Source organism: Geotrypetes seraphini, chromosome 6 (assembly GCF_902459505.1).
Source record: "Geotrypetes seraphini chromosome 6, aGeoSer1.1, whole genome shotgun sequence".
NCBI classification, from domain to species: domain Eukaryota; kingdom Metazoa; phylum Chordata; class Amphibia; order Gymnophiona; family Dermophiidae; genus Geotrypetes; species Geotrypetes seraphini.
This window is the reverse complement of record NC_047089.1, coordinates 7,306,810-7,319,241: the sequence shown is the minus strand read 5'-3', so window position 1 is coordinate 7,319,241 and position 12,432 is coordinate 7,306,810. Positions and strand designations below refer to the sequence as shown.

The window sequence follows — 12,432 nt, the reverse complement described above, 5'->3', positions numbered from 1 at the left end:
CTCTCTGGAGCATTCTGACAGAATGAGAGGAAGTGCATAGATATTCCATCAAACTACACACATTGTCCTCCAAATTCGAGAAAGATGCACATATAACTTGATTTAATAAAAGACCAACAATTGGTGTTGACAAGCAATAATAGGCTACCTTTGGCCTTAATTGGGACCGAGTAATAGTCCTTAATTGACATCCTACGAAGGTATTTCATAAATAATGCACACTATTTTTTTTAATTTACATGTTTTATTTTTTTTTTCAAGTATTTCTTTACAATCCTTCAATCTAGTCTCCCTGCTTTGCAATGACCGAGTCCCAACGTCCAGGAAGCCTCATTATTCCATCCAAGACACCGTTTTTGTTCAGTTGCCGAATGGCTCGGGTACCGGTGGAAGAAAGGTCGAAGTCTGGAGGACTCATGTCTGGACTGTAGGGAGCATGAGGTAACACCTCCCAGCCGTATTCGTGTGGTTTTTCAATGACGAGTGGAGAGCTCCATCTTCCCCACGACCAAAATAATTTTGATGAGCTCAATCAAAAGTCAAACAAATGATGATTTTTGCTTATGATCATGAAGGCATCATCATTACAGAAGTGTCACAGTAGTGTATTATCGTGATTTTTTTTCAAAACATGCGCAGAAAAATGCACAAAACCTGACCTCAGTTGCTCTTGGGTGGGCCACTCATTCTTCACGACAACGCTCGCCCGCACATAGGGAATGTCGTCATAGAAAAACGACGCAAATACGGCTGGGAGGTGTTACCTCATGCTCCCTAAAGTCCAGACATGAGTCCACCAAACTTCGACCTTTCTCCAAATTTGAAACAACCTATGCGTGGACATCATTTTGCATCTCTGGAAGAGCTTTTTTTCCGCCAGTACCCGAGCCATTCGGCAACTGAACAAAAACGGTGTCTTGGATGGAATAATGAGGCTTCCCGGACATTGGGACTCAGTCATTGCAAAGCAGGGAGACTAGATTGAAGGATTGTAAAGAAATACTTGGAAAAAAAATAAAACATGTAAATTTGAAAAAAGTAGTGTGCATTATTTATGAAATGGTCCTCGTATAAGTCGTGTGCTCAAATTCCAAAGTGTGCAACCTCAAGGGGGACGTGAATGTGGGAGGGACATGGGTGGGTCTGAGGTGTGTCAGGCAGGTTATAGAACACTGGCATTTACACACCTAACTGCAGAATCATTGAGCAACCATAAGTGCTTACGTGTCATGTGAAATGCAGAATTGTGCACTTATGGATGATAACAGCGGCTGAAGTGCTTGGGACAGTGATTTGTTGGTCTGACTGAGGTGATGCTAGTCCCTTTTGACTCTTATATCATCATGCTTACCATATCTTAATTTTACTGTTTTTTATTTATTTGTTTCATATCTTTATTTTAAATTTTTCTTCAGAATTCCATTGCTCAACGGTTTTGTTTTTCCACTCATATTCCCTTGTTATTCATTCTTTTTCACATTTATTATGTCCACATATTTTTCTTTAAAATTTTCCATATTCAGTTTTAATTCAAACAAATCTAATTTTATTTTATTTAGTTTACCCATTTAATTATTACTGAGATGTATACTTTACTTTAAAAAGAATTATGGCGTTAGAGAGATCAGTGTACTCTTGTTAGGATGTTTCATATCTTGTTTATTATCTCTGTCTTTATTTTTACTCCTACTGCTCAGTAACTGTCTTCTAGGTACTCTAGTTAGATTGTGAGCCTTCGGGACAGTAAGGGAATTCCAAGTACCTATTCTTTATTTATTCTTATTTTTATTGTATCCTTTAATGTATATTTCTCTGTAAACCGCTTCGAACCTAAAGGATTTAGCAGTATATAAGAAATAAATTACATTACATTACATCATCTCAGTGCCTAGCTTTAGGTCATCCATATAGAATTACCCAGAACCCTTTTCACCACAATCAGTCCTTCTAATACTAGGTTGGCCAATATTGTGTGAGTGGGGTTTGGTGACATGTTTAGTATTTTGGGGGGTGAGGATAATCCTTCACTTTAAGGCAGACCCCCTCTTCACTACTCCCTTGGTTTTGACTGACTCCTGTGCCAGTGGAGTAGTAAACACAGGGAACTAGCCCACCACACACAATGCTTCAGTTGTCTATCGAGAAAGGGTAACGTCCGAGAACCTCTTCCACCACAATGGCAGAACTGAGCCAGAGGTTCTGCAAAGACCCCTCCCCCCTCACCTGTCTCCTCTTTCTCGTTGACTTCAAAGCAGCTCCAGTAATCCTTCTCCCTGGTCACTATCTTCCTCCGTTCCAGGATTTCGTACGTCAGTTCTTCAGCGGTCATCGTAGCTGGGATCTAAGGAAGAAGAGTTGGTGGGGAGGGAGGGTGGAAATAGAGATATTAATCCCTCACCCTTTCAATTTCCTGTTTATGCATGTTCACCAAAGTGCAACAATAGACGCAAGACACTGTTACATTCGGGGTACGTCATCAGATGACAGATATAAACAGGATGGAGTCGGTCCACAGGAAGCCTTCTAAAATGGTGTGTGGTCTTCATCATAAGGCGTATGGAGACAGACTTAAAGATCTCAATCTGTATACTTTAGAGGAGAGGGGAGATATTTAACTCTTGATGTATCGCCTATTTGAATATTCTAAGCGATGATAGAGACGTTTAAATACCTACGTAATATACACTTTGGAGCAAACAGAAACATGATGGCAGATAAAGGCCAAATGGCCCATCCAGTCTGCCCATCCACAGTAACCATTATCTCTTTCTCTCCCTAAGGGATCCCACATGCCTGTTCCACGCCTTCTTGAATTCAGACACAGTCTCTGCCTCCACCACCTCTTCCGGGAAACTGTTCCACGCATCTACCACCCTTTCTATAAAAAAGTATTTCCTTAGATTACTCCGGAGCCTATCATCCCTTAATTTCATCCTATGCCCTCTCGTTGCAGAGCTTCCTTTCAAATGAAAGAGACTCGACTCATGTGCATTTATGCCTTGTAGGCATTTAAACGTCTCTTACCATATCTCCCCTCTCCCTATTGGCTAAGGTTCTTACCATTTGCATCTTCTCTTCCTATAGGCTAAGGCTCTGTGCACCTGCATTGTGAGGTCATAGAGCTGCCCATCCGCAGTAACCATGATCTCTTTCTCTGAGAGATCCCACGTGCCTATCCCAGGCCTTCTTGAATTCAGACACAGTCTCTGTCTCCACCACCTCTTCCGGGAGACTGTTCCATGCATCTACCACCCTTTCTATAAAAAAGTATTTCCTCGGATTACTCCGGAGCCTGGCACCTCTTAACTTCATCCCATGCCCTCTCATTCCAGAGCTTCCTTTCAAATGAAAGGGACTCGACTCATGCGCATTTACATTACGTAGGTATTTAAACGTCTCTATCATATCTCCCCTCTCCCGCCTTTCCTCCAAAGTATACAGATTGAGATCTTTAAGTCTGTCCCCATACGCCTTATCACAAAGACCACACACCATTTTAGTAGCCTTCCTGTAGACAACTTTGGACAAATTCCTGGAGGAAAAGCCCATAAAGCAATATTAAGAAAGACATGGGGAAGGCCATTACCTATTGGGATCAGTAGCATGGTTTCTTGCCACTTTTTGGAATTCTGCCAGGTACTTGTGTCCTGGGACAGCCATTGTTGGAAACAAGACCCTGGGCTAGACAGATCTTAGATCTAACTTAGTATGACAATTCTTATGCTCTAATTGTGCAAGAAAGCAAAAAGCTCCAAATGACAGCAAGGGAGGGATGAGGAGAGAATGACATAGGGACAAATTGGTCCCCGTCCCCGCAGGAACTTAATTTCTCCGTCCTGTCACCGAGAATTGTTGCTGTCCCTGTCCCCGCCCCATTCCTGTAAGCTCTGCCTTTACCGCACAAGCCTTGAACACATGACTTTAAAGCGTTTGAGGCTTGCGCAGATGAGGGCGGAGCTTAGGCATTGGTGGAATGAGGCATTATGACATCACAATCTCAGCTCTAGAATGTTACTACTTAGGATTTTAAAGTGTTTGAGGCTTGTGCAGATGAGGGCGGAGCTTAGGCATAGGTGGAATGAGGCATTATGATGTCACAATCTGAGCTCTAGAATGTTGCTACTTAGGATTTGAAAGTGTTTGAGGCTTGTGCAGATGAGGGCGGAGCTTAGGCATTGGTGGAATGAGGCATTATGACATCACAATCTCAGCTCTAGAATGTTGCTACTTAGGATTTGAAAGTGTTTGAGGCTTGTGCAGATGAGGGCGGAGCTTAGGCATTGGTGGAATGAGGCATTATGACATCACAATCTGAGCTCTAGAATGTTGCTATTTAGGATTTTAAAGTGTTTGAGGCTTGTGCAGATGAGGGCGGAGCTTGCAGGAATGGGGCAGAGACAGGAAAAGAACTTGTTTGGATGGGACGGGAAAATGGTTTCCCACGGGGACGGGAAAAAATTTGTCTCCGTGTTCCCCGTGTAATTCCCAGGCCAGTAGGGGAAGTTGGGCCGCATGAACCCTGAATGAGAATAACAGCTTAAAATATTATAATGCCTCTATATTGCTCCACTAGGAGACCTGTGGAACAGGATCTCATGAGGTTCCTGTCCGTCTTTACCCTCTGCAGTCCTTACCATGAGAGCCTGTTCTAATTAAAGAGAGAGACCCCTCCCCCAGGTCTTCCACCGAGCTGGACAACTGGTTTATCATTTTAGCTTCTTATATTCTCCCATCTCTGCGAGACCCTTTCTCATTTTCTTACCCCAACATGTCTACCTTTTTGTTTTGTACAATTGCTTCACGAACTTACCTTGACATGCTGCTCAGCTTCCGGCTTCTTCTCCTCCAAGTAAACTGTACAGATGAAGTGTCCAGACTCCTAAGGAAGAAAAGCCTCAGAGAATGTTCTGGCATCTTCAGAACGAGACTGTCTCATGACCACAATGCTTCCAAGGGAAAGCCTAGAGGTTAGTGCCTGGAAATGGGAAACCAGGAAGGCTCTTCCTCTAGGGTTCTAATCCTGGCTCTGACAGTGACTCTGTGTCTGTGATCATGGGTAAGTCTAATTGCCGCTGTCTGCCTCGCAGAAGGATGTGACCTCCAGACTGCCAAAATTCCTGAGCCACGTAGCTTTCAGAGGCCAAAACCGCTTTTCTCAGGTCAGTAAAGTATACTGTATTGCTGTTACGGTATCCTGTCCTGACCTGAGGAAGGGGGTTTTGGTCTCTGACTTAGTCAAAAATGTATTACAATTAGTCCATTGAAAGGGTTACCTTATTTCCATTTTCTATTTATAAATATTTATCAACACAGCTACAATACTACCTTATCCTAAAGCAAAACAATTAATAGAATGTCTTCTCTTTTTTTCACTGTTCTCCCAGGGAAGCTTTGTCCCAGTGGATTCACAATCTATCTAATGTACCTAGGGCAATGGGGGGATTAAATGACTTTCCCAGGGTCACAAGGAGCAGTGGGGGTTTGAACCCACAACCTCAGAGTTCTGAGGCTGTAGCTCTAAGCACTGAGCCACACACTCCCTGGTTTCTGCTTTCCTCATCTTCTCTTCCTTCCATCCACTGCCTGCCTTCTCTCTGCCTCTTCTATATGGCATTTTCTCCCCTTCTATGCCCCTTCTAGAAACTAACTGGCTCCCCTTTCCATCTCTCCCTCCACCCTCATTGGTCGGGCATCCATCTTCTTCCCTTCCCTCTCCTCCCCAATGGGGAAGGAGAGCGCAAGTGTGGAATGGGGGGCAGGAAGGAGCGGGGAGAGGGCGAGGAGAGGAGGGCATGCCATCACCCGGGCACCTTCTACCCTTACTACACCACTAGTGGATATCCCAAAACCTGGCCAGCTTGGTGACCTTGAGGACTAGAATTGTCTAGATCATTGATCTTCATATCCAGTCCCTGAGGATCACCAACAGGTCAGGTTTTCAGGATATCCGTAACACTTTATTTGGCCTTCTTGCTCAGAAGCAACATGTGTCTTCTATGGCTCTTATGGGAGATTTACGTTTACCTGGCTCTCGTTCAACATCAAGTTACGTAAAGCAGCCATTTCACCATCTGCCAATTAAAGGGATAATATATACCCATGAGAGAGATTTGCATACATACACCTTCCTTTGTATGCAAACCTCTCTCTCATGCATATTCACTAAGGGTATCCTGAAACTCCGACTTGCTGATGACCCTCAAGAACTGCAAGTGAAGATCAACGATCTAGGGTAGAGCAACCTGCATGTTTCTCCTCCCTCCAGCTTGAGATACCTTATGCACAATGACTATTCTTTAATCAGGGTTCCAGGATCCCCTAGAAAAGTCTGCTGTGACCCCCGAGTGTTGACAGAAAGCTTTGTAAGCTCGCAAAGGCAGGGACTTCCTGCTCCTACCCTTGCTGGTGTGGGATGCTGCCCAGTTAAAGTGTCTTAGCTTAGATCTCAGTCACGTGTCTATTTTATTAAACCAGCTGCATTGCATCTGGGCTTCTATAAATATTCTCTGTAAATCAATGCGACGTTAGTGAGACCACTGCAGAGAAAGGTGGCAATTCAGTATAACGCACCAAAGAATAAGTGTATAACGCACAGAAAATGCTGGGCACTAAAGCACTATTTAATCACAGTGTCTGGGCCGTCTACTCTGTGGATCTTAAAGAGAGGAGTAGAGGTAGGTTATAGGGATAGGATTAGAGGATTAGAGGCAGTTACAAAATTAGTCAGGGGCACTGCTCAGGCAATCAGGCCTGATGGGCCGCCGCGGGTCAAGATGGACCTCTGGTCTGCCCCAGCGGAGGCAACTTCTTATGTTCTTATCCCTATAGCTCTACGATCGCTTCCAACTGTCTGCCATCCACCCCTTCTGCTCAATCGATACTGGCTGAAGGATACTCTGAATGACCATCATTCCCTCAATTCATCCTCTGCCGAAAGGAAACTGGATATGTACCGTGGATTAGAGAATGACACGGGGAAAAAATCTGTCCCCGTCACCGCCCCACCGGCCCACCATCCTCTGCACCGCCCCGTCACCGCCGATCCCTTCACCGCCCCGTCACCGTCACCGCCATCCCTTTCACCGCCCCGTCACCGCCACTGCCATCCCATTCACCGCCCCGTCACCGTCCCCGCGGCCACTACCTGCCTGCCCGGTCGATCCTGGTGTTTGGCCGGCTCTCTCCCTTCTCCTCACCTTGGTTTTTGGGTTTTCTTTTTCGGCAACCTGCGCGCTTTCCCAGGGAGCCGCACACGCGCGACTGCTCAGTGTTCGATCTTCTGCTCTGCTGCAACTTCCTGTTTCCGGTTGCGTCAGAGCAGAAGATCGAGGCTGAGCAGCGGCGGGTGTGCGCGGCTCTCTGGTAGCGTGCGGGTCGCCGAGGAGGAGGATCTGCGGACTGGGGTGAGGAGAGGGGAGAGAGCTGGCTGGACACTGGAATCGATTGGGCGGGCGGGTGTGAGCTGCGGGGACCGCGCGATCCTTCATGCCTCACTGCGGGGGACAAGACCATTCACCGCCCCGCGGGCGGTGAATGGCCTTGTCCCCGTCGCCGCAGCGACTGCTAGTTTTCTTCCCCGTTTTCGGCGGGTGACCCGCGGCTAAAATGCGGTGGCCGCGGGTAAACCGCCACCGTGTCATTCTCTACCGTGGATCTTAAAGATGTCTCTAGGTCTTGCTAAAGATGTCTCTCAGCTGTCAGCTATTCACCAGCTCAGCAAAACAGCCTCTGCCTTGACTGCTCATCTTAAGGATCTCGCTTAGCTTTTAGCCACACAATTTCGACTGCCTGCAGGAGATCGCTCCACATCCAAGTCATCCCTCTCTCTTTCTCTCCCTCATTTCAGGTACAAGTCTCTATACCTAAATCTATACCCAGATCCCCCATTTCTTGTAACCAATCTCTCTTTCATTTTAAGTTTCAAGTTTATTATAAATTTGATTAATCGCTTGTTCAAAATTCTAAGCGATGTACAAATCCATAAAATTTTAGGGGGGGAACAGAACCAACCCTTAGAACTAACCCAACAAAAACATATCGAAACAAGAGGAGAGGACGGGAAGAGAAATACAAGTTGTTGATAGTAAGAAAGACACGTCTTCAGTCTCGGTCCCAGACACGCTCGACTTATAGTACAAATTCTATCATTGGTACAAAGGAAACAACGGTGGAACCGATGATCTTGATCCAAACTTTATGATGCAAGGTGCAGTTCAAAAATCCAATAGAAAAATACACAGTAGGTCAGTTGTGGTCTAGACCCGACACGGTCCGTGACCGTTATGCTAGGATGATGAGCAAAACAAAGGACTGTGTAGACGAAGCCGCCTAGCCCGCATATCATCCTTTCTGGTTCCTAGCGTACCGGTCACTCTTGACCGAAACATCGGTCCCACAGTTGTTACCTTTGTCCCTGCCTGCCCTGCTCTCCCTGTGGAATTCTCCTGGTGGATTTTGTTGTTTCTCGTTCCACAAATTTTCTCGTTACCATCTTGGCCATGAGGAGAACTCCTGGCACCCAAGGGCAAATTCTAGAAGAAGCGGCCAAATGTTAGGCGCCTAATTAGCGATTCAAGTAAAATTGGGCGCTGTTTAATGAATCACGCTGAACGGCACCTATTTTGGAGGCGCCCGTGAAATAGGTCAGCTCTAGGCACAACTAAAGATTAGGCACCTAGCTGAGCGCATTAGCACGCTTAAGAGCAGTGATTCTGAAACAAGGCGCCTATTTTTTTGAAGGCCACCTAAATTTTTAGAGGCGCCTTGTTACAGAATCGCGCTTTCTTGATAGGCGCCTACGTTTCAATTATTGCGGATTAAAAAGCTTAATTGAGCTTGTTCTTCAATTTAGATAGGCGCCTATCTAGTTGGGCGTCTCCGAAATAGGTGCCTGGTTGCAGAATTTGGGCCCCAATCTCTCCATGAAGGAGGATTTCCTTCCGGCCTCCCTCCCTCCAGCTTCCTATCATGAGCATTACCCTTGAAAGTCTTTTTGATGGTGGTTCTTAAATTCAGTACACAGAGCCCCTCTAGAAGCTTGAGTTATCAGAATATCAGGAATGAATGGCGTATTTGAGATACTTGGAAATCAGGCCTGTCAAAGTTTCATCTGCGTCTTTTCATAAGAACATAAGAAGTTGCCTCCGCTGGGTCAGACCAGGGGTCCATCATGCCCAGCAGTCCACTCCCTCGGCGGCCCATCAGGTCCATGACCTATAAGTGATCCTTTGTCTAAGACCCTTTAATCCCCATGTTTCTTCTATCTATACCCTTTCATGATCCTATCTCTACCTCTATCTATATCCCTCAATCCCAGTATCCTTCAGGAACTTGTCCAGTCCCTCTTTGAACCCCCTTAATGTACTCTGTCCTATCACAGCCTCCGGAAGTGCATTCCAGGTGTCCACAACCCTCTGAGTGAAGAAAAATTTCCTAGCATTGGTTCTAAACCTGTCCCCTTTCAATTTCTCCGAGTGCCCCCTTGTTCTTGTGGTTCCCAATAGGCTGAAGAATCTGTCCCTCTCCACCTTCTCTATGCCCTTCATGATCTTGTAAGTCTCTATCATGTCTCCTCTGAGTCTCCACTTCTCCAGGGAGAAAAGCCCCAGCCTTTCCAACCTGTCAGCGTATGAAAGGTTTTCCATACCTTTTATCATTCTTGTCACTCTTCTCTGAACCCTCTCAAGTATCTCGCTTATATTATCCTGCCTGACCTATGTCCCCGCACCCCCACCCCCTTCACAGCAGAAGCTTTTAGGGCCACCTTGTGGTGAAGACTCGGGGGGTAGGTTAGCGAATTTGGACTTCATTACCTTCTTATTCATATTGAACCCTGCTTCCCGCATCTTGATGATGGCCATAATTTCGTTGCGTTGTTTCTTCAGCTCCCCTTCATCCACCTGCCATGCAAAAAACAGAACTCGTACATTGAGAGGAATAAAAAAGGACTCGGGTAATTAGAGCATTTGACCAGTAGCCAGAAGATACCTCTTGTTTGCCCCAGGGAAAGCTACTGCTTATCCCAGGGAATGGTAGCATGGAACTTTGTGACTTTTTGGGATTCTGGAATCTTGCAACTCTTTGGGATTCTACAACATACTTGTAATCTGGATTGGCAAATGTTGGAAGCAGGATACTGGGTTATATGGACCATTCATCTGACTCAGTTTGGCTTATGCTCCTAAGTGACCCCGGGCAGATCACTTTATCTCTCTCTCTCTCTCTCTCTGTGATCCTGGACAGGTCATCTGGAGCTCCATATTAAATACAGCACAGAGAGTTTAGGTCTGGACTTGCTCGATTGTGGGGGTGTTTTAGAAAAGGATCTGCCAGAACACAACCTTTTCCAAAATGCGGGAGTAGCAATGACATCAAGATATGTGTTGAGAAAATAAACTGCAGAAACCTGGCAGATTCTATGTGAAAGAATAAACATGGACGTAGAGGTTTCACCATTTCCACATGTAGCTGTCCCGTGTCAATTTCAATTTCGTTTCATTTTGAAGGTGGAAAGAAACAATCAGGAATGTTGCTACTTTTTGGGTTTTTGCCAGGTACTAGTGACCTGGATTGGCCACCATGAGGATGGGTTACTGGGGTCGGTGGCATGAAATGTTGCTACTTTGGGGGGTTTTCCATGTATTAGTGACCTGGGTTGGCCTCCATGAGGATGGGTTACTGGGGTCCGTGGCATAAAATGTTGCTACTTTGGGGGGTTTTGCCAGGTACAAGTGACCTGGGTTGGCCACCTTGAGGATGGGCTACTGGGATCGGTGGCATGAAATGTTGCTACTTTGGGTGGTTTTGCCAGGTACAAGTGACCTGGGTTGGCCACCTTGAGGATGGGCTACTGGGGTCGGTGGCATGAAATGTTGCTACTTTGGGGGGTTTTGCCAGGTACTAGTGACCTGGGTTGGCCAACTTGAGGAAGGGTTACTGGGGTTCGTGGCATGAAATATTGCTACTTTGGGTGGTTTTGCCAGGTACAAGTGACCTGGATTGGCCACCATGAGGATGGGTTACTGGGGTCGGTGGCATGAAATGTTGCTACTTTGGGGGGTTTTGCCAGTTACTAGTGACCTGGGTTGGCCACCTTGAGGATGGGCTACTGGGATCGGTGGCATGAAATGCTGCTACTTTGGGGGGTTTTGCCAGGTACAAGTGACCTGGGTTGGCCACCTTGAGGATGGGCTACTGGGATCGGTGGCATGAAATGTTGCTACTTTGGGTGGTTTTGCCAGGTACAAGTGACCTGGGTTGGCCACCTTGAGGATGGGCTACTGGGGTCGGTGGCATGAAATGTTGCTACTTTGGGGGGTTTTGCCAGGTACTAGTGACCTGGGTTGGCCACCTTGAGGATGGGCTACTGGGATCGGTGGCATGAAATGTTGCTACTTTGGGGGGTTTTGCCAGGTACTAGTGACCTGGGTTGGCCACCTTGAGGATGGGTTACTGGGATCGGTGGCATGAAATGTTGCTACTTTGGGGGGTTTTCCATGTATTAGTGACCTGGGTTGGCCTCCATGAGGATGGGTTACTGGGGTCCGTGGCATAAAATGTTGCTACTTTGGGGGGTTTTGCCAGTTACTAGTGTCCTGGCTTGGCCACCTTGAGGATGGGCTACTGGGATCGGTGGCATGAAATGCTGCTACTTTGGGGGGTTTTGCCAGGTACAAGTGACCTGGGTTGGCCACCTTGAGGATGGGCTACTGGGATCGGTGGCATGAAATGTTGCTACTTTGGGTGGTTTTGCCAGGTACAAGTGACCTGGGTTGGCCACCTTGAGGATGGGCTACTGGGGTCGGTGGCATGAAATGTTGCTACTTTGGGGGGTTTTGCCAGGTACTAGTGACCTGGGTTGGCCACCTTGAGGATGGGCTACTGGGATCGGTGGCATGAAATGTTGCTACTTTGGGGGGTTTTGCCAGGTACTAGTGACCTGGGTTGGCCACCTTGAGGATGGGCTACTGGGGTCGGTGGCATGAAATGTTGCTACTTTGGGGGGTTTTGCCAGGTACTAGTGACCTGGGTTGGCCACCTTGAGGATGGGCTACTGGGATCGGTGGCATGAAATGTTGCTACTTTGGGGGGTTTTGCCAGGTACTAGTGACCTGGGTTGGCCACCTTGAGGATGGGCTACTGGGATCGGTGGCATGAAATGTTGCTACTTTGGGGGGTTTTGTCAGGTACTAGTGACCTGGGTTGGCCACCTTGAGGATGGGCTACTGGGATCGGTGGCATAAAATGTTGCTACTTTGGGGGGGTTTTCCAGGTACTAGTGACCTGGGTTGGCCATCTTGAGGATGGGCTACTGGACTGGCTATTCTTATGTTCTTATGGGAATTAAGGAGAAAGACACCCTTGGTCCCTCGTGTAAAGTGTGGTCAACAGAAGCACTTTTCTAAAACCTATGCCTTTGAGCTGGTGTGCAGC

The 12,432-nt window shown here is 46.8% G+C and overlaps 1 protein-coding gene across 6 annotated transcripts in view; it reads right to left on the bottom strand.

The window, feature by feature from the left end:
- The window catches only part of ARAP1 (ArfGAP with RhoGAP domain, ankyrin repeat and PH domain 1), a 331,554-nt gene that overhangs the window by 34,582 nt on the left and 284,540 nt on the right, over window positions 1-12,432 (bottom strand). For all 6 annotated transcript variants that reach the window (XM_033947923.1, XM_033947925.1, XM_033947924.1 and 3 more), the window contains 3 exons: window positions 9,813-9,899; window positions 4,811-4,879; window positions 2,224-2,341 (listed from right to left, as the gene is read on the bottom strand). In XM_033947923.1, coding sequence (XP_033803814.1) covers window positions 2,224-2,341; window positions 4,811-4,879; window positions 9,813-9,899 — 274 coding nt within the window. The remainder of the gene's footprint in view (window positions 1-2,223; window positions 2,342-4,810; window positions 4,880-9,812; window positions 9,900-12,432) is intronic.